This window comes from Orcinus orca, chromosome 6, assembly GCF_937001465.1.
Source record: "Orcinus orca chromosome 6, mOrcOrc1.1, whole genome shotgun sequence".
Classification (NCBI taxonomy): domain Eukaryota; kingdom Metazoa; phylum Chordata; class Mammalia; order Artiodactyla; family Delphinidae; genus Orcinus; species Orcinus orca.
Window position 1 is genome coordinate 101,347,433 of NC_064564.1, and position 25,778 is coordinate 101,373,210.

Genomic DNA, 25,778 nt, shown 5'->3' on the forward strand with positions numbered 1-25,778 from the left:
TCAATTCGGGCTGTCCTTAAAGGGACAGAGTTTTATGGTCCCTTCTCTGGTAGGGTTTGCTGGGGGCAGGTGCAAACGAGTAAGAGAGGCCTAGAGATCAATGCCGAAGGGGCAGTCAGCCCCTGCCGGGAGGATGGGACAGCTCCAAGTTCCATGCGGCCGCCCCCCAGGCCCCCCCACCGCCGACCCCCCCGGGTGAATACTGGGAAGTGCCCGACCTCCTCCGAGGAGCTTCTCCTCCCAGCAGCGTTGGCTGGACTCACAGGGCCCCTCAGGAGCTAAGGGAGCGGCTGGAAGCCAGGCACAAGGGGAACTATTGCCCCAGGAAAGCTCTGCACGGTGGCGAGGAGCCCTACGTCCAAATAAAGCCTGTTCTTGGCTCTACCGCCCACACGGCCAAGCCCCTTTATTCCATTTCAATACGCCTAATTCCGTGGAAAGTGTGTTGGCGACAAAGAGAATCAATCAGTCCCTGACGCCTGAGTGAGTGCAGGCAGGTGTTAGCATATGCGAGGGACCTTGGAGCAGAAAGTAAAACAGTGGCAGGGAATATAAAATGCTTGACTGCGGTGGGGACTGAAGACGGAAGGGACTTTACTGAAGGCGGGCATTTTACAAGCAAATAAAGCCTCTGACTGCCTGCAACTGAGAAGCAAACTAACGTAACTGAGGAACTTCTATGGAATATTTTTCCTCTGCCTTGTTTCAAAATGGAAACTGCTTTATTATTGCTGTTTCCGTGACTATAAAACTAGTATTTGCTCCATTCAGACACTGTATAAAGATGTAAAGAATAAAATGAAAATCGTCCATAATCTTCCCACCTCGGGATAACCACGTGTAGACGTTTCTCTGGGCGTGTTTTTGTATATGTATAAAATATGCATGCGATCCGGACAGATACGTGGTTTGACAGTCTGCTTCCCACCTAATAACATACCATGGACATCCTTCCATATTAATAACTGCAGATCTCAAGCATCATCTTTTCATGGCTGCAGTCTTAGGTGCCTTATACACCCTGTGTGATCTGGCTGTTCGCCTCCTCAGCATCACCTGGCACCTTCTCCCTGCCTGGCTTTCTGCGTTTGGCCAACTCTGGTCTTCCTTTGCATCCTGGAACACTTCTTTCCGCTTCAGGGACTCAGCATTTTCTGTCCTTTCTGCCTGAAATTCTCCTTTCCTCTTTCACATAATTAATTTTCTCCTTTTAAATTCCAACGGAAATGTTTCTTTCTCCAGGAAGCCTTCCTGGATATCTACCACCAGACAGAGTTCCATGTACTTTGCCATTCTGGTATTTATCACAATTGTAATTAAACAAACAGTTGTGGAACTTATTCCGCCCTTGTCTTCCCACTAGAAAGTAAGCTCCAGGAGGTCAGGGACTGTGTCTGTCTGGCTCAGCTCAGAAGCCACAGGGCAAGTACAGTGTCTGGCACTCAGGAATCCTTAGTATATATCTGCTGGTTAAATGCAAGGAAGGAAGGGAGGGGCAGCCAGGGAGACCCACTGCCTGCATGTAATGCCCACTTCCTTCCTTCCTTCCACACAAAAGAGGGATCTGCCAGCAGGTTACCTACTTTGGCATCTCTCAGTGGGTATGGGAACCTGCAGGTGAAGGAGAACGGATCACGTTCCTGTGCCTGCGCACCCACTGGTGCTCTCAGGCTTGGAAAATGTGCAGATCTAGGAGAAAGCCTCAGAGATCCGCCTGCCCAACCGTTCAACTGCTGACTGTCTGAGCTGGGAGACTGAGGCCCAGAGAGCAGGGGACAAGTCCACCTTCACACAGCTGGTCAGGGCAGGTCCTAGGCCTCCCATTCCCCCCAAACAGGGCAACCGTAGGCTCTGTGAGGCCTGGGTTCAAATCCCAGTTCTGACATGAGAAAGAATTTGGCCTTTATCTCCATGAGGCTTGGTTTCTTCAAGAGAAAACTGGAGATGGAAACACCCACATTATCACTGGGAGGCAGTGGAGCATGGTGGTTAAGAGCATGGACTTGGATTGAGCAGGTGTGAGTCCAAATCTAGCGCTCCCTAGCTGGGCGACCTTAGGCAAGCTGCTTACTATTGTTCTGCCACCTGTCAAAGAGGGAGAAGGACATTCCTTTTTCATATACTGTTGCAAAAATTAGGAAGACAATGTGAAGCATTTAGCGCAGTCCTAACATAGTAACTGCTCAGTAAGTGGCTAACGCGATAGCAAAGCTACCACCTGTCAGTAATCAGAGGGGGAAAGAGAGAAAGAGAGAAAGAGAGAGGGAGAGAGAGAGAGAGAGATGCTCAGTGCTCTCCGGCCAGAACCTAGCATGTCATCTCTCTTGCACGCTGCCGCTCCCCGCTCCCGTTTTCTCTTAACATGGATTCAGTAAGAGTATCTTCACCACCAACAAAGTATGGAACCTGCTCAAGCATTTGCTGTCACTGAAGACACTGCTTACATCATCACACAACATCCTCCCTAAGAAGGACCAGAGGAAAACTGCCCTCAGGCCTCAGGAAGAGGAATAACCAGGCTTCTCCAGCACAGCTGGTCTGTTTTCATCTTACAAACGTCCCTGACCTGCTTCCCTCTTTGTGTTGGCTGCCGGGAAGCTTGGAGTCAAATCTGTGTGCTGCCTGTAGCGGTTTGCAGCCCCACGCGGCGAGTGTTCTCGGAAGGACTCTCACCTCAGCTTTCTCTCTTTCTCTCTGCCTCCAGTTTTCTTCCTTCCAATTTCCTCACTTAATTGTTTAAAACAATCTTTACTGTGTGTCTAGAAACTGACTTGAATCTTTTTTGAAATTTTGGGGAAAATAAATGGAATTAAACATGCATACAGGCTAAACACAACGTGCTATGCTGAACTGGACTGTATCCTAGAATAGAAAAGGGGCATTAGTGGGAAAACTGGTGAACTCTGAATAAAGTCTGTAGTTTGTTTAACAGTATTGTACCAATGTTAGTTTCTTAGTCTTGACAAATACATCATGGTTATATAAGATGTTAACATTAGAGGAAGCCGGATAAAGAACAAATGGGTAATTTCTTTGCAACTTTTCAGTAAATCTAAAATTAATACAAAATAACAAAGTTATTAACTACAATCTGCATATAGAATACCATGAGATTGTCTCCTTTTGGAGTCCCAACAAGGAATCATCTTTACTCGCTGAGAGCATAGCAAGCCGGAGACCCAGGGCATTTCAGAATCACCTGGAGCCTACCAACATTTGTGGGGCATCTACTCCTCTCCCCACCCCCGCCCAGGCTGGCCTGGTAACCAGCATAGCTCTAGAACCAGAATTCTGATTCCTAGATGGGAATCCCGGCTTTGCCTCTCACAGCTGTGCAGCTCTCTGAGTCCCAGATACTGCGCCTATAAAATGGGCTAACGGAAGAACTGCTTTCGCAGGAGTGTTGGGAGGTTTAGGTGATTTTATGACATAAAGTGCTTGGGAAAGAGCAGACTGTCTCAGTCAGTCTAGGCTGTAGAACAAAGCACCACGGACTGGATAGCTTAGAGACAATGGACATTTATTTCTTGGAGTTGTGGAGACTGAATGTCTGAGATCAGGGAGCCAGTGTGGTCAGGTTTTGGGGAGGACCCTCTTCTGCGGTGCAGACTGCCAACTTCCTTCTCATTGTATCCTCCCAAGGCGGAAAGACAGCCAGGGATCTCATTGGGGTCCCTTTTCTAAGGGCACTAATTCCATTCATGAGGCTCTACCTTCATGACCCAATCACCTCCCAAAGGCCACACCTCCTAGGATCATCACTTTGGGGGTTAGGGTTTCAAGGTATGAATTTGGGAGGAACACAAACATTCAGTCCATAACACAGACCCTGAATAATTTTAACCTTTATTTTTAAGGTCACTGTGAGTTTGTTCCTCATTTTTTTCTGAGAAAGAGATGCTCTATATTGTTATTATCTGGGAGAGGGAAGGGAAACTCAGAGAGGTAGAGGGATTCTCCAAGGTCACACAGCTACTAAAGGAAAAGCAGCAAAGCTGGGATCTGGACTCCAGAGCCAGAGCTCTTCCCATTACGCCGTGTTTCCTAAGAGAACCCCCCGAGCCACGGCATGGAGGATGAGGCTGCAGTCTCATTCCTGTCTCTCTCCCACTCCAGCCTCATCCTTTGTGGCTTGGTGGGGGAAGAGGTCTCCTGACCACCACTCTGATCTGCCATGACCCTTCTTCTCATCCGCAGAGAGAATCCGCTTCCCTCTGTCAGTGGGGCATTCAAGGCCCTTTGTTAGGAAGGCACGACCTCATCTCGTGCCTTCGTTCCCAGCCTCACATGTGGCTATAGTTGCCCATCCAGTCACACACGGTCAAACCACATGGCTCCTTCAACCAGACAGCTCCACAGCCCAGCCCATTTACCCAACAGCCTCTCTCGTCCCACAAGATGTGGCTCAAACGCCACCTGTGCCCAGGGTCACTGCTGCTGTGGCATCCCTGCCACCAGGATTTAGCCCCAAAGCATGCTGCCATTTATCTAGGCGACTAGGTGTCCTGAGTCCAGTGCCCTTGTGGACAGTCTCTGCCTCACTCACTGCCACCTCCCCCCCCAAAGCTCTGAGCCAGTTCCTGGCCCTCCCCAGAAGGGGATACAGTGTAGCAGTTAAGACCGTGGGCTTTGGAATTAAGACAGTTGGGCTCAAACCCTGCTCTGCAACTGATCAGCTGCATGACCTTGGACAAGTCTGTTTAACCTCTACATGCCTCAGTTTCCCCAACCGGGAAATTCGGGTAATAACATACTACCCCACGGGATAAGGTTCAATGAGATGATATGTGTAATGTCAATTACAGCTGCTGGGCGCGCAGATAGCCCTCTTTAAAAGGACAGCTAATTGCTGGTTGCTCTGGATCAAACGCCAGCCCCGAGGCTGCCCGGTGCAAACCCACCCCAGCCTGCAGCTTCCTCTCCCCTTCCCTCTCCGAGTACCGCAATCAACCCTGAAGTCGGGGCCATCACAGGCCATCAGCAGTGTTTCCAAAACAGCAGCTGGGCCTGCTGCCCAGCAGCTCGTGGGGGGCTGCCCTGCTCTGCGGACGGCTAGGAGAACTCGGGGCTCGGGAGTGGTGGCGGCTCCTGCTGCCCGCTCTGAGCTCTGAACTAGAGCCGTGCAGCCAGGGGAGGGCTCTCCGCCGGGACAGGTCCTTCGCGTGGGGTGCCGACTGCTCTGCCGGACGTCCCGTTGAAATCAGCTGCACAGGGCTCCACACACAGGTCTTTCCCTCCCTCGCCCCAGCACGTTCAGCCTGGCGCCCCATCCCCTCCCTGGGAGTCAGGGGTCTCTCACCTTGAGCCCGCTGCTTTCCGCTTCAGAGCCCGGGTCCACGCCAGTGATGTAAATGCCCAGGCCGTACTCGGCTCCCCCACGGATGGTGAGGCCCAGGGACCGGCCATCCCCCAGCACCAGGTTCACCTGCAGGAGGGAGGGAAGAGAGTATTCGAGGGCCTGGAGGGCACCAGGAACCTTGGGGGGGCGGCAGGCTAAAGACACCCCCTCCCATACTCTGACGGGCACACCTATTCGGGCCTGCAAGATCTCCTGGAACATTCCGGTTTCTTCCCCAGCTCTGCCCCTGGTTTGCTGGGTGACTTGGGGAAGCCCCTCTCCCCTCCGTGGGTCACAAGTACAAGTGCGGTAAAAGGAAGGCGCTGAGGAGAAGACCTCCAGGGACCCCTCGGGTGCTAACACTCTAGACACTCCAGGTTTTCATGTGTTCCTCACAGCATGGCGGCCACAGACTCTCTAGGCCTCCACTGGCTGCCCTTGACTACACGCCCTTCAGTCAGGGAGTACCCGTCAGGCTGCGGACCCTCCACCCAGCTCCCTCACCTCCTATCCTCCCACCTTCGGATCAAGGCTAAGTCCAGGTGCAGGGCCCCACCACCGGCCACCCCAGGGGTCTCCCGCCTCCCCAGGGGTCTCCTGCTCTGCCATCCACCCTGAGAGGCCACGGCAGTGTCGCTTCAGCAGCCCTTCATTCCACAGACACAGGGAGCGCCCACTAAGGGCAGACCCAGTGCCAGGCCAGGGGATGTGGAGATGACCCAGACACAGGCCTGCTCCCAAGGGCTCAGAGTCCTGAGGGGCAGAGAGACCAGTAAACAAGCCTTCACGGTACCGCATGATCAGAGCCAGATGGGGTGACTTGCGGACTGTGTGGGTGCAGAGGAGGAAAAATGGTCCCGCCTGGAGGTGGGGGGATGGGTAGGGAGGGGCTTCCTGGAGAAAGTGACGTCTCTGATGAGATTGGAGGGTGGGCAGGAGCCAGCCAGGCAAGGGTAGGGCAAGGGCAAGACGGGCATTCAGGGTCATGGGACAGCAGGAGGGGAGCACACGTTGCACAGGACCGGAGAAGTGAGGCACTGTGGCCAGGGCAGGGAGCGCAGGGGGTGGGATGGGGGCCGGGGAGGTGGGTGACTGGGCAGCAGAGGCTGGGGCAGATTCAGGAAGCCTCAGAATCTATGCAGGAACATGCAGGTTAGGCGTGCCTTGCGTCTGAAAGGGGAACTTACAAAAAGAAGTGGCCAGAACAGCTGCAACCTACCCCAAAAGGACAGAAAACATCCCGCAACAAGTTAAGACCCAGCGACATGTGAGGGGCCTAAAGAGAGCACAGTGTGACCACCCGCAGGAGAGGAAGGGGTGGAGGTCCCGGCGGGCATCAGGGGAGGGCAAATGTCATGGTGTCGGGGAAGCCATCCAACTAGCTTCCTACTTCCGAAAAGTCATTCATCTAAGAGTTATCAGGGGCTCTGCACCAGCCACCAGGAGAAGCTTTTTACATTTATTATCTTCCTTCTTCGACCCCCCCGCGGCCAGAGGTCAGCGGGGTGGTGCTGAAGAGGACTGACTCAAGTCCAAACTGACCAGTGGGGGCCCGGCTGTGTGACCTTGGGCAAGTTACTTCACTTCTCTGTGCCTCAGCCTCCTCACCTAGAAAATGAGGATGAAAATAGTGTCTGCCTTATAAGGTTACTCGGGAGAGGATCAAATTGAGAGACAAATGTAGGCTAGTCTCTGGCCCCCAGTAAACGCTCAATAGATGCTAGCCACTGTTGGTGCTACTTCGCACAGGACAAAACCAGACAAGGCCACACAGCCGCAGCTGACACCTACTGGCTGGCAGGCCACTGTCGGGAGAGAGCCCTACACACAGAACGACTCTACATGGTTTGGTTCTAAGACTGTAGACTCCGCAGCATGTCAGGGAGGCCCATCCCTGTGGGAGAGTGCCAGGCCGTGCCGCCCAGTGGAGTGGCCCCAGCCCCTTTAGTCTAGAGCCAGCCCCCCATCTCTTCATCAGACACCATGGCCACATTATAAGGAAAGCATCTGTGAGGCCCACAGAAGGCTCAGGGGGACTTGTGAGCAGTCACCCAGAAATGTCAGAGCTCTGGGAACAGCAGGCTCTGGGGACACTTGAAGTCGGACTTGGGAACAACTTCCTAGCCCCCTCCCTCCCCCATTGCAGCTCCAGGGCTGGGATAGGTTTGAGGTGACCTAGGTGCACCCTGGTTCACCCTGGTCCCTCATCACATCCAGGTCTGTGTGTTTGGGAGGTGACAGTGTGGTGGCTGCCTGTGTAGACTCTGAAGCCAGACTGTGGAAGTTTAATCCCGGCAATGACACTCGCTAGGTGTGTAACACTGGGCAAGGTACTTCACCTCTCTGTGCCTCAGTTTTCTCATCTATAAAATGGGGAAAACAATCACAGCAACTTTACTGGGTTGTTGTGAGTGATGAACGGGTGTATCTACTTGGAGCACTTAGAATCATGACTGCAGAAGCACTCACACAGCATCAGCTATTGTTATCATCTTCAAAATGTCCCTCTTGGGCAAGCCATGGCGCTGAGCTTGGGCAGGTATGATCTGGAAAGAATGAGGAAGCCTTCTTCATGCGAGAGAATGAACATGGGCTGCTTCTTAGACCAGGGACAGGCTGTACGCATGTGAGCCGGTGCTGGTATTCCATCCAGTGCAAACCAAACCCCAACTCCGCACTGGGCACAGATTCAGGGGAGAATCTAACTGGGTCCCTGTCCTCAGAGGAACCCCCGAGCTGGAGTATTGGCTGTTGATGGCTCACAGCTGAGTGCCTGCCAGGACCTGCCTCACCTATGGTCACAGCCTCCCTGGAGCAGCTTCCATCCAATGACTAGTTGATGCAGACGAGCGAAAGCCTGACCCCTGCCTCAATTCAGGACAACCTTGCAAGTCACCCCCAGCTCCAGAGCTCCCTTGGGACCAGCCAAGGCCTCCGCAGAGATGGTATCACAGCCTACTCCTCCCTCCGCGCGGTCCTGTATTCCTCATGCCTTTTCTGGTGGAGTTCCCAGGGCATTGCATTGCTGCTGTAATAAATGACCATGGATTTAGGGGCTTAAAACAACACAGATTTATTCTCTCAAAGCTCTGGAGGTCAAAAGTCTACAGTGGGTCAACAGGACTGCATTCCTTCTAGAGGTTCTTGGGGAGAACCCATTTTCTTGCCTTTTCTAGCTTCTAGAGGCCACCTGCATTCTTGGGCTCATGGCCCCATCCTTCATCTTCAAAGCCAGCAGTGTAGCATCTTCTGATCTCTCTCTCTCTCTGCTCCTGGCATCACACCACCTTTTTCTGACTCTGACACTCCTGCCTTCTTCTAAGGACACTTGTGATCACATTGGGTCCATCCACACAATCCAGGATAATGTCTGTATCTCAAGGTCCTCATCTTAATCACACCTGGAAAGTCCCTTTGCGTGTAAAGTGACCTGTTCACAGGCTCCAGAGATTAGGAGGTAGACGTCTTTGGGGCATCATTATTCTGTCTACCACAGGCACATTCCTCTTTCAGGGAAATCTTGGTCTCAGAGTCCATTCCTGGGAGCCCGACTACAGGCAGAGCATCCCAGAAATATGACCTCCAAGCCCTGAAGGCCGAGGGGGTCAACCAGGGCAAGGGGAGGGCAAGAACGTGTGCAAAAGCTCAGGAAAATGACAGAGAAAGGCCCCCTGGGATCACTGCAGGGTTCTGTTTGGTGGGAGAGTGGCAGGGAAGGCACTAGCCTGTGTGGGGCAGTGAGCGAGGTCAACAAGCCTGGGCTTCAAGCAGGAGAGAAAAGGCTCAGATTCGGATTTTAGGAAGACTACTGGGGAGGGCTAGCAGCAGAGGAGGCCAACTTCTGGAGCTCCTTTAAGACAAGGTGTGTGCCTTACAACGCTGGTGGGATGAGGGAAGGCGAGCTTCACACCTGGGGGACGTCAGTGAGGCTGGCTGAGGACAGAGTGGCAGCGCCCACCTCAAACCCGGATGGACCCTTCCTGCAGGCTGTGCTGCTGGGGCATGGAACAAGCCAGGCCTGGCCTGGGGGCCTCACACCAAGGCTCCAGCCCAATTCACTCGGTGGCGTGGGTCAGTCCCTCCCCCATTCCCACCCCAACCTGGTCTCTCCAGCTCCGGGACATGAAGATTCTGGGGGGAGAGAGCAGACAGGAACCCAGGAGCACACAGACGGCTGTGGTCCCCGCCTTTGAATACTAAGGATGAAAACAAGCCCTACTGCCTGCCAGTCACTTCCCCATAAATCCTTCACACGGGAATAAAACGGAGTCTTCACCCCAGGACTGTAATAACAGACCTACCAACAGCAGGGTATCTGCTTCAATCACCTGCTGGAAACTCCACCAGCACTTAGCAGGAAACAAAACTCACCTATGGGAAAGGGCACTAAGCTGTGAGAGGCAGCCTGGCACAGTGAAAAGAATACCATTCCCACCAATAATAAGAATATAATGATAACTTACTAAATCAACTGGTTACTAAACGTGTTGAGTCCTTCCTAGATCCCAGGCACTGTGCTCAGCACTTTACATGCCTTACTTCGTTGAGTCCTCTTTCCTCCTCTATGGTTTCTCTTATTATACCCATTTTCCAGGTGAGGAAAGTGAGGCCAGAGAGGTGAAATGACACGGCCAAGGTCAAACAGCTGGCAGAGCCCAGGCATTTAATCAGCTCACTGCACTGCCTCCCACAGGCTTGAGTTCGCATCCTGGTTCTACCCTTTACTCCTGGGCAACCCTGGGGCAGGGCCTGTTGATTTTCTGATCTTCAGTTTCCCCATCAGTGAAATGAGAATTGCACAGCTTGCCTGGTGCAGGCACTGCCATCCCCCTTCCCACCTTTCTCTAGAACCCCAACCCTGTCCAGGAAGCAGCATGAGCACCTCAGAAGATGACATCAATAAACATTTGGGGGCAAAAATGATATGAAAGGCACTAGCACCTAGGAAGCATTGGATAAATGATGGTTGTTACTGCAATGAATTACTATGCCCCAGGCACTATCCTCTGTGCACATGGTTTATTGATTCTTGAAACAGCCCCATATGGCTGCTATGACCATCCCCAAACCATGGCCAGGGAAGCTTAAGTGACTCACCCAAGGTTAAGTGACTCACCCAAGGTCACACAGTCAGGGAGTTCTGAAACCAGATGCGATACTGTGATTTATACTAAGAAATATATATTTTGTCTTTGTCTTCATTCCTGGCACTGAGCTCCTGAAACCTTTGTAAATTCCTAGGTGATAAGAGCACTAAGCGCATCTGTTGTTCTAATGAGGTGACTCTGATTGGGCTCCTGGACGGTGGCTGGTCCCCAGAAAGACCAAGCCATGATTAGAAGCTTGGGATTTTCAGCCCCACCCCAATTTCTCCAGAGAGGGAAGAGGGGCTGGAAGTGGAGTTAAATAACTGATCGTGCATGGGACTTCCCTGGTGGTCCAGTGGTAAGGAATCCACCTTGCAATGCAGGGGACGCGGGTTCGATCCCGGGTCAGGGATCCCACATGCCGCAGGTAGCAACTAAGATCCCACATGTCGTGGGTAGCAACTAAGCCTGCGTGCCACAACTACTGAGCTTGCGCGTCTCAACTAGAGAGAGAAAACCTGCACACCACAACTAGAGAGAAGCCCACGTGCCACAATGGTGAGTCCGCGCACCACACTGAAGATCCCGCACGCCGCAACTAAGACCCGTCGAGGCCAAAAAAAATAAATAAAATTTAAAAAAATTGATCATGCCTACATGATGAAGGCTCCATAAAAATCCCAATAGTATGGGGTTCAGAGAGCTTCTGGGTCAGTGAACAGGTGGAGGTACGGGGAGAGAGGTGCACCTGGAGGGGGCATGGAAGCTCTGCGCCCCTTCCCACATAACCTGCCCTACACATCCCTTCCATCTGGACGTTCATCTGTATCCTTTACCGTATCCTTTTATAATAAACCGGTGCCCAGTAAGTAAACTGTTTTCCTGAGTTCTGTGAGGCACTTTAGCAAATTAATCAAAGCTGAGACGGGGTCAGGGGAACCTCTGAGTTACAGCCAACCAGTCGGAAGCACAGCTGATAACCTGGACTTGCAACTGGTATCTGAAGTGGGGACAGGTGGGGGGTTGTTTCACGGGACTGAGTCCTTAACCTGTGGGACTGGACACTCTCCAGGTAGACAGTGTCAGAATTGAGTTAAATTGTAAGACATCCAGCTGGTGTCGCAGAGAATTGCTTGGTGGGAGACCCCACCCCTCAACCCCACATCTGGTGTCAGAAGCGCTGTGAGTGTGATGGTAAAGGAGAAACACAGGAAACCTGTAGGTTTTTCTTCAGAGCCGGTCCCAAAGGTTCCTCGCCTTCCATTCCCAGCTGGGCCCCAGCCTGAGCTAAGGGGCAGGCCCCTCCTTATCTCTGTGGCTGCTGAAGGCATGAGCTTGGGGGAGAAGCCGCTGCTGCAGAGGGTCTGCCTGCTCAGCCTGGAGCGGGGCTTTGGGACCGATAAACCACTGAGACTTGCTCACTTGCTCATGGGCCAGTGACCCTGGCAGGGGGCAGTAGGGGACTTTGAGCCCTGCATTTTAATTCAGTCTTTCATGTAATGAATACTTACTGAGCACTTCCACTGTGCCAGGCACTGATCCAGGCACTTTGGGCATACCAGGGCCCAGAACCAAAAGCCTTTACACAGAGTGGGGAGAGGAGGCCCTACCACTGTCTCCATGTTATAGAAGAGGAGATTCAGGCTCAGAGAGGTTATGTAACTTATCCAAGGTCACACAGCTGGCAAGTGGTGGAGCCAGGACTTGAACCCAGGCAGCCTGGTTCCAGTGTTTTACTCTCCCTGCCATGCTGACCCCATACTATCTAACTCCCACAACAGATCTGTTCCAGTTTTTTCATACAGAGGCTGGTGGTTAGCCCAGAATGGAAAGCTGGAACACTGAACAACTCTGCACCCTATTCGCCTCTGACGATGTGACGGTGACTTGAGAGCAGACAGGCTTGATTCCCAGAGGCGCTACCTGTGTCCTTCCCTTCTGTTCCTTCCTTCAGCCTCATGGGGTGGTTCTCACACTTCAGTGTGGAGAAGGGCATTCCTAGCAAGGGCTGCAAAACCAGAACCAGCTTCAGTGGACAGCTTAGGAGGTTTTCAAGGGTAATTTTGCTACATGAGATTTTTACATCACTATTGCCCTGAGAACTCATTTCCCTAGAAGGTGTGTTCCCACTGGGGTTGAGGTTAGGATTTTTGAAGTTTGGCACGGGAAGTCTGGGAGTCTGGTCGTGGCTATCTGGAATATTAGCTGAGACCAGGCTGCCGGAGAGAAGAGAATCAGGCCAGGGGGCCAGAAGTGAGGGCTCCAGAGACATTTCCCCCATGCCGTTCCTCAACAGGAAAACGGGGGCTCCATGTTGTGTCAGCAAAAGGAGGAACGGGGTCGGGGCGTGTAGAAGCTTCAGCCTGGAACTATAAAATCTGTGGAGCTTCTCTGGTGTGGTTCAGGGTATTTCCTGCCTCCTGAGGTATCTGGGTCCTCCCTGGAGCATGATTCCCTTAGCCTTTGCCCTCTACATTCCTATATACGTTACTCTGAGACTCCCCGAGGGCACCTTACACCCTCCCAATCCTCCCACCCACTCAATTCCAGTGGCAGGGTCCTTCTCTCTAAGACTTGAAGATGCCATGCTCATTCCCACCTCAGGGCCTTTGCACATGCTGTCCTTGCTGCCCGGCATTTTCAGTGCTCAGAACGGTACGTGACGGCTCCATCTTCCTCTCTCAGTCTCTGCTCAGAAGTCGTCTCCTCAGAGAGGTTTTCCCCGCCCACCTCATCTGAAGCAGAGCCTCCCTCCGCGTCACTCTCTAACCCACTTCCTGATTTCATTTCCTTCCATCAATCTTCACCACCTTAATTACCTTGCTTATTTATGCTCATTTCTGAATTTTTGTCTCCTATGACTTCCAAACTCACTGGAAGCTTCCCCAGAGCAAGGCTTCATGCCTCTTGCCCATTTCTCCATTCTCACCTCCCATAACAGCGTCGGGCATAGGTGCTCACTAAGTGTGGGCTGACTCGCTCAATGCGTCCTGGTTGCCGCAGTGCCCCCTGAATGTCGGATTTTGCATCTGTAAAATGTGCATAAGGACACCTACCCCATGGGGAAGCCACGAGGATTCAGTGAGATGCTGTAAGCACAGAGCCAGCACATGGTGAGCTCTTACTATTCTAAGTCCATGCCCTATACCGGGAAGAGCTTGAGAAAAAGATAAAGTTCACTACCCACCCTGGAAGGCTGGCCTTGAAAATGACTCAATGCCACAGGCTGTGCCGCTTTCTCAAGATGGCCAGGCGGGGAGGGGGATATGAGCCCACCTCTGCAACCCTGGCCACCTTGAAGAAGCCCAGGCAGGCTCTGACGATGCGTACGAACTGGCTACCCCACTGCCTCTTGCCTGGCACAGAAGCCCCCGCCATCTCTGCCGCTTCCTGCATATCGACATTTGAGCAAAGAACACAAAACACATTAAATAAATGTTATGGTCTTATGGACAGGAAAAGAGAGCTGAGAAAGAGTCCCCAGAGGGAAGGCGGTTGGCTCAGAGCCCCAAGCTGTGTCAAGGTCTTAAAACACCAGAGACCAAAGTCATGGTCACACCAAAGTCATGCTTACAGGAATGACTTTCTTGGTCCCAGGAGCAACCATAGGGCACAATGCAAACAGCACCCGGAGAGAACCTTAAATATCAGGGGGACCATCTCTCAGTCCTTTCTAAAGAAACAGTCATGGTCTCGGGGAGGAAGGCTCTGTAGGGGGCATCTATTGACGCCCCTGGCCGTCTTCTTCAGGTTACAACACCCCATGGTTCTTTGGGCTACAACCCCTCCTCCACCGGCCACAGTCTTGGTGTTTCTGTCAATCAAAGGGCACCTCCCCGCCAGCCAATCAGGTGCTCCCTCCCTGGAATATGAATCTTGAGGTGAAGGATGCAGAGAACAGAAACCATGGGGATCCCTTTCTTCCTGGAGACTGCACCCTGAGTCCCTCAGCTTCAGTTCTGGGGCTGCCCACAGACTTCCAGTAAATTCTGACTTTGTGGAAGGGGACCAGGACCGGTTTCTGGTTTCTCTTCCTTACAACCTGAGACCCACACTGCAAAGGGCGCCCTGTGGAGCTTGGAGTCCTGGCAGCTGCGTGTGGCCATGGCCTGGGTCTGGACCACTGAGAAGTTTTAAATCATCTCTAGTGTAAATCATCCGAGCTTTCTCTCTTCCTCTTTCCACTCTAGGGGCTACAGGGGGACTAGGCTTCAACCAGAAGGGGGCGGTATCCCAGAGGATGGCAGACGGAGAGCAGAGCTGCCCCATCAGCCTAGATGGTCCCCTTTACTCTGCTATGTGAGGGGCAGATAATCCAGCTTATTTAAACCACGGTGTTCGGGCTCTCGTTGCAGCAGCTGAGTGTGAATTACGATAAGTGGTGCACAGGTTAAAACGAAAAGAAGACCCTTCAGTTGGGACTTGAGGGAGAGACGAAGGCCAGAGCCCCTACAGCCCAACCCCCTTCTTCCAGCCTCTAAGAAACTTCCCTGTTCTGGGCTTGGCAAGGAGAATGTGGTCTTCATGGCCAGGCCCCCATTCCCAGCCCTCCACCTCCAGGAGGCCCGGCGAGGCCAAGGCCCAGAGGCTCACCTTCTTCTCATCCCCGCCTTGCAGGAGGTGTAGGGTGCTCCTCCGGTCACCCTCGTGCTGCCGTAGGGTGCTGCCATGGGGTTGGGGCAGGCCCGAGGGCGGAGAGATGCTGCGGCCTTGGGGGTCTACCCAGGTGTAGATATGGTTGGTGACGTAGCCGCCAGGGATGCGCCCCGTTGAGTACACCGACAGCACCAGCTTCTTGGAGCCCTTGAGAGCCTAGAGAGAGAGAGAGACACACAAGTTAGCAGGAAAGGGGACGGTGAGGGATTATCCAGAACTTGCTTCCTCTCAGGCCCCCGTACATGGAGTAGGCGACCAGCTCGTAAATGTCTTCCCTTTACTAGCCCTCAATTTTGTCCTATGGAAATGAGAACACCTGTCTCACCCCACTCTGGCCCCCACCTTGAAGTAGTCCAAACACATGGAATAGGACCTCTCAGCATACCTGTGCAGAACGGAGTTAACAGAGCAGGCCTACAACTGCATCCTTACGAGGGCCTGCTGGGCGGGCCTCTGGGAACTTGCATTCTGAGCATCCCCACCATTCCCTAACTAATAAGGGCAGCTTGCTGTGCCTGGATTATTTGTGCAAACCCCGTGGGGGTCTGGGATGTGGGTACAGACGGAGGTGCCCACCTCTGGTGCTGAGTCTCTAGTGAGCATCCCTGGTAGACAACATTTTACACGTGTTGTTACAACTCAGTGCTGGAGGAATCGAGCCCATCATGTGTGACTGCACAGAGAGAGGACTCAGACGCTTCTGCCTGGCTTCCCGCAGACTTTGCCTCGCCTGCTGCTCCTGTGCTCACTGGGCTGTGTATCCTTTTGCTGTAACAAATCTTAGCCACAAGCTCAATCATATGCTGAACCCGTGAGCCCTTATGGAAACTGGGGGTGGCCTTGGTGACCCCGATAAATTACTAGACAAGAGAGTCAAGAGCTAAAAATACCGACACTAATGGTAGCTTAACAATGATGAAGGGCCTGTATGTATGAGACCCTCGGCTCTGTACCTGCTTTATCTCCTGAAATCCTCATGGAATCCAATTCAGTGGGAGAGGGATTCCATAATTTAGTGGAAGGAAACAAGGGAAATAACCTGCCCGCACAGCTAGTAGGGGGTTCCTTTCGTACGGCAGCTAATTTTGAGTGTGCATACCACCTTGACTCAACACTTTCTAGTGTGGGGATGGAAGAGCCACAGGGAGAGGTGAACCCAAACTCTGAGCCCTGGGAGCGGCCATGCTGCTTTCCCATGATGCACCTGTACTGACATGAAGCCCTTTATTCAGGGAGACGGTCACTTAGCACTGGGATTAACAGCAAACAAACCCCTAAACCTGGGACTCCTGAGCCAATGACAGATAGCACCTGCACGTGGGAAAATTCACGCTGCCGTTAAAATCGCATTTTACAATCATTACAGAGTATTTGTAAGGCCACGGATGTGTGATACATTTTAATGTTAAGTGCGGTCAGAAGGATATATATCCTGTCTTACAGTGTGGTCTCAGTTATGTTAAGAGAAAAATTACACAGGAAAAAAAAATGAAACTGAGGAGTAACGTGCCAAGATGCCAGCAGTGTTTCTCTCGGGGTGGCAGAATTCTGGGTGATTATTATTTTGTCCTTCCTGTTTCTCAATATTTTCCAAATGTTCCGGAATGAAGGTATATTGCGTTCAATGCTAGAAAACAGCAACATACATAAAAGGGTGGGGAGGCACTTAGCTCTCTGAATCCGTGCAGCACTGTGTTCTACTGACCCCCCAGTTCTCTTGGCAGACAAAAGGGGTCAAGGGTGGGGCTTTCAAAGACAGTGGGGAGCCCTGGCTGGGCGGGGCTGCCAGACAAGGACACTGGGCCACAGGACTGGACACTCTCACGTCTGAACCTCTTCCAGAGGAGGACGGGCAAGCTGGAGGGATAACGGGTGGAGGGATAACGAGAGGATGGCAGCTCTCCAAAATCCTGCTTGTGAAATAGATTTCTTTTTTTTTTTTTTTTTGCTGTACGCGGGCCTCTCACTGTTGTGGCCTGTCCCGTTGTGGAACACAGGCTCCAGACGCGCAGGCTCAGCGGCCATGGCTCACGGGCCCAGCCGCTCCACGGCATGTGGGATCTTCCCGGACCGGGGCACGAACCCGTGTCCCCTGCATCGGCAGGCGGACTCTCAACCACTGCACCACCAGGGAAGCCCTGTGAAATAGATTTCTGAGAAGATGAGCAGAGAAACATTGTACAGTGTTCTTTTCACATTCCTTGGGACTTCCCTGACAGAACAGTTGGGAAAATAAAGCCTCTGTGAAGTTTGAGATGCAGGATGGAGGAAGCCGTAGACCAAGTGGGCTTCTGCCAGAACTCAGGGCATGAACACCACCCGCAGAAGCCACTGCAGCCTCTGAGCGGTCTTCCGGACCCTCTGCCCTGCCCCCTGCTCCCTCCTCCGTGAAGGCACTGCTGCAGCTCTGATGCTGCTCCAACTGGCCTGCCTCTTCTTTGCTCCCTTCCCTGGACAGACGGTGAGTCTGAGCCCCAGCACTCATCAACAAGGGCTGACCCATCCTACTGTGTGCTGGGCCTGGAGAGAGCAAAGTGGGCATATCCTCACGGCACCTACAGCCTGGAGAGAGACAAGGCTCCGTCAGGCGCACAGTAGGTCCTCAGAAAAGCCTGGTTGCCCTGACTGGATGAGAAAGCACATATATGGCCTCCAAAGGAACCAGAGCGTGCACAGGCATCATCCCGCAGCCACCTTCCTCATCTGATCCAGAAGGCTGCGCTGGAATTAGGAACGGGGAAGGCAAGTGGAAAGAATGGACGTTGTGCATTTGGGCAGAACTGGATTTAAGTCGCTTCTGTCACTTGTAGGTCAGGAGCCCTGGGGCCGGCTGCTTCCTCTCTGAAAGCAGCACATGTGGGACGCAGACAATGCCCACCTCTCAGGATTGCGGGGGTTAAAGGAAACAGTGTGCTTGAGGGCCGGGCCTCTGCACACAGTGGGGGACCAGCAGGCAGCAGAGCCCACTCGCCTCTCCTCCCAGGAGTGTCCGCATTGAGAAGGGAAACCAGGTGTAGATAAGCATTGTCCAAGGAGTTAAAAAAAAAAAAAAGAAAGAAAAGAGGTGCCTGAGAGAATGAAAACCAATGCACAGTGCATGATTTGTATTCTGTATGGCTGGCAGGAGTGGCATTCTCTTGGTCAGTTCTATAAATAGGCAAGCAGCAACCTTGAGAACGGAGAGGATGTTAATGACATTGATGAGAACACCACGGAGAGCTGGCGCCGGAGAGGGCCTGGGAGGTCACTGAGTCTCCCAAGTGCTGCCCGTCCCCAGTGTGGTACAGAAGGGGACACTGGCAACCCGAGATGGGAAGGGACTGAGAGGGTACAGCCCAGACACAGGAGGCCAGCCCTGGACAAGCCTCTTCGCCTCTGCACCTCAGTTTACCCATCACAAGCCTGTGGGACCAGGAAATCTGACGGCCACTCAAGCCTAGCCCATTCTGGAACCTCTGACATTGGCTCTTTGGGGGGTAAATATAGGCTTTCCTTGGGTCTTGGAGAGCACGAGTATCATCATCCATCTTTATCTCCCTGGCAAAACTGAAGAAAAAACGAGATTCCTGAGACAGCACTTTCCACATCCAAGCAGGCTCTGGGAATATGGTCTTGGCGCCGTGGCCATTAGAACCCAGAGGGAAGGCCTCCAGCCACTGCGCTTTGACTAAACCTTGTGTGTCACGCAGGGAAGGCGAGGAGGGGATGGTCTAGCAATTCAGTTTCTGCTTTCTCATTGCCTTCTTGTCTCCTTTTTTTTTACAAACAACCGCTTGCTTATTTTAAAAGGGGTCACTGAACGGAGGGGTTAATTCCTAAGAAGAGCTGGCTGGTGCTTTCTTGCCCTGACAACCCTTCCGCCTGCCTTCCACACTTACTCACCATTGCTACCTTGATCCCCGAGGCTCAGGCCATCTGGAGGATACTGTGGTTAGGTGCCCAGGCCATTCATTTCACAGAACTGGTGGCTTCTCTCACTGGCGAGCCTCAGGAGCAAGCAGCCCTACGCAGTAGGGCAAAGTAGAAGGAACTCTGGCTGTGAAACCGAGACCCAGGCATGTCCCTGTTGTGCCCCTGTCCTGCTGGGTGGTCGGGGGCTACGTCCTCCTCTTGCTGGGCTTCGGTTTTGCCAACTGGCAATGAATGGGTTGGAATCCCTGATTGCTAAGGTCCTGCCCCAAGTTAAACTTCAATGTCCTCTGGTTCATTGCTGTATTTAGAAGAAAAGAAGTTGCTATCAGGTCCCTGAACCAGATCTTGAACCTGGAGGCTCTGAGGTTCCATATCAATTGGGAGGGACCAAAAGGGTTTAAGAAAACACCAGGAGAGCAGATGGAGCACCTCAGGTGTTGCAGGATACACACCCCAACTCGGCACTATCATGGGCAGCAGAGGGACCTTCAAAGGGGCCTGAGGACTGGGTGGGGACACACTCCAGTGGGACTACAACTGTGTTTCCCTGCTCTTTTTTTTTTTTTTTTTTTTTTTTTTTTCCTGTACGCGGGCCTCTCACTGTTGTGGCCTCTCCCGTTGCAGAGCACAGGCTCCGGATGCGCAGGCTCAGCGGCCATGGCTCACGGGCCCAGTCGCTCCGCGGCATGTGGGATCTTCCCGGACCGGGGCACGAACCCGTGTCCCCTGCATCGGCAGGCGGACTCTCAACCGCTGCACAATCAGGGAAGCCTGCTCTTTGTAGGCAGCTGCTCATGTGTGGTAAATCACATCCAAAAGCTACCTTAAAGCAGCCTGCATGCTCTGCCTGTGACCGTGGGTGACTGTCAACCACACCCCTCTCCTGCTGCAGCACCCTGCAGAATCAGCCAGTCTCCTGAATCAATTGCTTATAAGCTGTGCCACCTCACACAAGTTACCAAACCTCTCTGTTCACCTGTTTCCCTCCTGTAAAATGAAGATCCCTTTTCTACGCTCTCTGTAGGTAGAGGAACTCTATTAGCACAGTGCCTGATACTTAAGAATCCAATGAGCTAAGGCTAAAAAAATCCCATGAGATCTAGGGAAAGTCCACGGCAAGCAAGAGCCGTCACCAGAGTCCTCTGCTCCCCTGCGTGTTATCACATGTACTGATGAAACTTGACGGAGGGGCTTAACCAGCATTCCACCAGGTCAGATCACGGAAATCTCGATCTGACCCGGCAGATGGCATGGCTAAGATACGACCCATCACCAGATGACTACTCAGACTGCATGCTATGATTGTAGAACTGTAAACTATATGTGTATGTCTTCAAACTTAATAACTTGCTACTTGGATTAATGCTCTCAGGAGGCAAATCTGCCTCACTCAGCTCTTCAGAGCTGACTCTGACACCCCAAAATCACAGTCCAGGCGACAGAATTCTCTGCTCAGCAGAGGACTGAGAAATAGACTGGAGACAGCTACAATGTGAAGGGACTGGGGGGCAGGGTGTTAGTACGGCAGATGCACACATGCTCCTGTGTTCGAAAACATGCACCAAAGTGCAAGCACAAGGTCACAAGACCATTAGACTATTGTCTGGAGGGGCAGGTACAAAAGAAGTGTTTCAGAAAAGTCTCGAGTAAGGACATAGAATGGTGAGTCATCCAGCTTATTTCAGGGCAAGGTTTTCTCTTCTGGGGAACAGATCACTCAAACTCAGGAAGGGGAGCTGGTCTAAGACCCAGGTTAGTGACGGGGAAGAGAGGGAAGGATGTGCTACCCTGCTCTTCCTGACCCCACCTTGCCTAGTTGGGCTTTGGGTTCAGACTCACTGGGCACCAATCCTGGCTCTGAGGTTGACCTGCTGTGTGGCACAGAGCAAATAACCTAACCTCTCTGTGCCTGTTTCTGCATTTAAAATGTAACTGTTGTAAGGATTATTAAGATAATGTAAACTACCTACATAGTACATAGCACAGAGTAGGTACTAAATGCATATGAATTCCCTTCCTAAGTCTGCCAGCTTCTTCTCCCAAACAAAAGCCCTAGAAATTCTCTAAACCTCCCATCTACATGAATACAAATACATGAGCAACTCTAGCCCCTCCCTCCCAACTTTCCTCCTCTTCAGAAACGTCCTTCTTTCCTTTAATCCACACTTCCTCATATCAGCCCCGCCTTTGACACTCAGCCCCTTTCCCACCACCTCCAGGAAGCCTTCCTAGATAGTGAGTGACTCCCCTTCTCAGAGAGCACCCAGCGCACTTGTATGTTTTTGTTGCCATCTATACTATAGCCTCTGCATCACCTTCATACATTCTGTCTCTTAGACTACAAGACAAGTTCCTTAAGGCACAATGCATGTTCTGTTTTCTTTATACCCTCCCCCTGTTCCTTCTCCTTCACTTACTTTCCCATTCATTCATTTCATTCATTTGCTCATTCATTCAAGATATTCACTGGGCTTTCGAGATGCCAGGCAGCCGCCAGGAATTTGTTCAAATGAGGCCACAGAAAGAGCAGTCCACTAGCCTGGGGCTCAGGCAGCCCCGGGTCACCATTCCATGCTTCTGTACACTCACGTGAGCATACACACCTCAACACACGTGGAATTCGGAGACAGAAGCAGAAGAGGGAATGGTTAAGAGCCGCAGCTCTGAAGCAGGGCTGCAAGGATTCCCATCCTGGCTCTGCTACCCGCCGATGGCAACCCCAGGCAAGTTACTTAGCCAGTCTGTACCCCAGTTTCCCAGGCATAAAACGGGATAATAGTAGTATTATCTTACAGGGCAGTGGTGAGGATTAAATTAGTTAATATACATAAAGTGTTTAGTGCCTGGAAGATAGGTAAGAGGTACAGAAGGGTTAGGTGTTATTATTATAGAGAACCCAGAGTAGAAGTCTCAATTCACCATCCATGGTAATCACACACAGCTACATTCTGGTGTCTGTCCTTCCCGACTTCTTGTGTGCATTTTACAAACATGTGGATGTTCACACACAAAACTATTGTTGTCTGAGGTTTACACAGGTTGACTCATACTTAAGATTTCATTGATATCTTTTTTTTTTTCAGCTAAAAAATATATTTTGAAGCTCTTTCCTCAAAAGATCACCTCTTCCAACACTACATGGCATTCCCTGGCAGAGATGCACAACCACTGAATTCCCACTCCCCTATTGCTGGACATTTATGTTGCTTCTCACTTTTGCCAGCACGAGCAATCTGCGATAACATACTTTTACGTGCATCTTGGTGCACACGTGCATCTAATTCTCTACACCAGAGAAAAGTGGAATCCCAGAGGCAGTGGGCTGTCTTTTTTTCATATGCAACCCTGTCCTTCTCTGTGTAGTTCCTATAACTACCTGCAGGGGGCAGCACTGTGAAACCTGGACCTATAGGAGGCCTGAATGCCCCCCATCTATGGGCGCTGTGGACGGGACTAGGTGAGGGCTGTGCAGCGATCTTTTCCCGAAGCAGAGCTCACTGTGGCGCAGGGATCCATCCTCTTTCATGCCTTCTTCCACAGGCTGCAGAAATCTCCCCGTTTAGGCAAATCTTGGCTCTATCTTCCAATCCCTTCTGGGGACAAAAGTATTATAAAGCATCAAAATAAAAAGGTGGCTGAGGGGGAGGACCCCTCGAGAATTTTTCAGTAAAAGGTATACTCACTAGAAAACCATTCCCAGACATAGTTCCACGTCTTCCTAGCTATGAGAGTTCAGGCGAGTTCCTTAAGCCCTCCAAGCCTCAGCTTTCTCACCTGTTAAATGGGGCTACTAATGCCTACCCTTATGGAGCTGTGTGGACAAAATGAGGACAGACAAGATAATGTACACAAAGCATCTTGCACTGGGCATGGCATATGGCAGGTGCCCAGCAAACGGTGGTTAATATTATTGACAACAGCAAAATTAGTGCAATGACCACGCGTTTTATTCTTCCCACTGCACATATGAAGAAAGAACATCTGGGTGCTGAAGTGTCTTATGTAAGGTCACAGAGAGGATAAGAGGCTGGACTTGGACTTGAATCTTGGCTTCTCCAAACTCATGCATCTCTTACCAGTAGTTCAAGAAGGTTCAAATAACACAAGGGCAATCCCACGTCTTGGCCTCCCAAGATGGACAAGGAGAGGATCTGAAAAGGGAGCGTGGACTTAACAGGCTGTAAATAAATGAGAGGCCTTGCACTCTTGAACCCTGAGCTGGTCCCAGGTGCAGCCATAGGCACTGGGAAGACCCTCCCCATTAGCCCCACTTTGAGGGAGGACAGAAATTGGTGTGTGGACTCTCTGCCCCTGTGGCATATTTTAATGTCAAGAGAAAGTAAAGCCCTAATGAACACTCTGTCTTCAGAGCTCCTTCCTCCGCACCACATTTTTGTCTGTGTTAATTATTACCTCTTACAGGGACCATTAACTGCATCAGCTTTCCAGCCTCCTCTCTCAGCCTTCAAAATTAGTCTCTGCAGGGTGTCCGGACACCCTTTTAAAATGCAAGTGGACTATTCCCTGCCCTGCTCCAAACTCTCCCAGTGCCTCTCAGGCCCGCAGAGCTGACCCTGCTGCACGGCCAGCCTTATCTCCTGCCCTGCCACCTAGCCTTCCTTATAGTATCAAGTGCTCCAAGCTATTTGCACGTGCTGCTCCCTGTTCCTGAAAGTACATATCTCAGCATACTCACTTATATAAGTGATTATTTTATCCTCATCTTTCTCAATAGACAGAGAAGACAGGAAATTCTTCTGGTTTGGTCACAGATGTATCAATAAATATGAAAGACAGGAGATTGTGGGTGATTCCACATAAAATGAGAGACAATGAAAAATGCAATTGAAATTGCCTTCCTCCTGAAATTGACCTCCTTCCTCTTGAAATTGACTGCCAGTGAGGAATTTTACCTCTCCTGAAGTACCAATAAGTTCTCTATAGAATCTAAAAAAATGTATTAATTTCTCTTTTTACCTTGGTTGCTAGGAAGCTCAAAATTCCATTTGAATATGAAATATTCCTATAAAGGCACCACCTCACACATGCCTGTGTGCGTGAACACGTGTGAGTGTGCGCGCACGCACGCACACACACACACACACACACTACACTTTTCAACATGGTTTCTGATTCCTCTTTCACGTGCCTCTTTCACGATATGCTTTTTAGGTAAAGTCACTCAGTTATTTTTGAAGTAGGAAGTAATATTAATTACAAATATATTAACAAATAAGTACATGGGATATGTAGAGTTTAAAGAGGGTGTTAAATCACACCAGTCACATAGAAGGTGCTCAGTAAAACAACTGTCAAGTGGATGAATGAATGCTAAAGGACATCTCAAGGATTAGACATCTTCTATACGCAGTTGGAAGCAGAGGTATTTTTCACAGACGTATGAAGCAAAAATGAAAGGAGAAAGGTAATTAAACCACTGAGGAAATGTGAATACATGGAGATAAAGGCCAGGGGAGATGGCAGAGAAGTGATGACTAGTTAAGGAGGGTGCGAATATCTGCATCGTTTCTCCTTTTCAGTTTTCTTAATGATGTTTAAACTTGCCTTTAATTGGGAACTTACTAAGTAGATTTTCAAAAATCAACTGTGCATTCCCCTCATTCTCTTTTCTTTATGAGTTTGACCTTCTCCAAAGGCTCAGTGTGAAGATGCAGAAGGAAACCTTTGCTCCAGTGCTGGAAATGCCAGGATCCCAGAGGCTGGAACGGGGACCTGAAATTTCAAAACCTCTGCTCTCCAGTATCTTTGCCCCTAAATGTCTTAGTGAGCTAAGGTTGTGTGAAAAGGAAAAACATGAAGGATCAAAGAGAGGGAAAAAAATGTTGTCCTTGGTGATAATGTCATGAGAAATTTATAAGATAGTGACAGAGTGACCGTCCCTTTGCAAAACAATTCACAAGATGAGGACAGAGCGATTCCAGAAAGATATTGATTCCTTTTTAATGCAATTCTTCAATTATCCACTAAGCCTGGCTTTTAGTCTCTTACAATTTAAGTAAATTACTTTACAAATGTTCTTTTAAATTTTGTCTCTTTTTTCTTTTCTTTTTTCCTTTAAGGAGGAACTAACAAGATTCTAGGAGTCATAAATATAATCACCAGATGCGCCTCGATGGGTTTGCAATGGACTGCTTTGCTGTCTAGAATTAATGTCCATAGCGCATCCATCCATCAGGAAAATCAGTTTATATCAGTATCATTTTCTCAGTGCACGAGTGGATACATGGATGGGGAGTATTCTCCTTGCTGACTCTCCACATTGCTGTCCGTCATCACTTTCTGTGCATTTTCAGTTAACACGGGGATGGGCTTCCAATTTAATTCACCCTTAGACTGAAGAATCTGAATTCAAGGTGGAGGAATCAACCACCTCCTAACAATCTACCCAGGAGGTATGATAAAGAAAAAGGCTGATAGATCTGACGACATGGAGATGTCAAATTCTTGTGATTTAATGGGCAAAGAACATCAAAAAGCTATACACCAAATAAATGTTTTATATATGTATTATATATCTATATATGTCTATAATATATGATATATTCTATACACCATATATATGTATATACAGCTATACAAACAATAAACACGCAAAGCAGTTCAGCTTCACTATTTAAATTATGCAAATCAGAGTCGGATACATTTTGTCGATCAGATTGGCAAAAATGGAAAAGAAATACAATATCCAGTGTTGGCAAGGCTGAGGAAAAATGAGGCGTCTTATGCACTGCTAATGTTGGGCGAAGGGGCTGTAATAAAAACAA

The 25,778-nt window shown here is 50.6% G+C and overlaps 1 protein-coding gene across 4 annotated transcripts in view; it reads right to left on the reverse strand.

Annotated features, from left to right (window-relative positions):
- The window catches only part of WHRN (whirlin), an 88,647-nt gene that overhangs the window by 48,952 nt on the left and 13,917 nt on the right, over positions 1-25,778 (reverse strand). For all 4 annotated transcript variants that reach the window (XM_012532840.3, XM_004269301.4, XM_049711021.1 and 1 more), the window contains exons 2-3: positions 15,019-15,237; positions 5,300-5,425 (exon numbers count right to left, since the gene is read on the reverse strand). In XM_012532840.3, the coding sequence (XP_012388294.1) occupies positions 5,300-5,425; positions 15,019-15,237 (345 nt within the window). The remainder of the gene's footprint in view (positions 1-5,299; positions 5,426-15,018; positions 15,238-25,778) is intronic.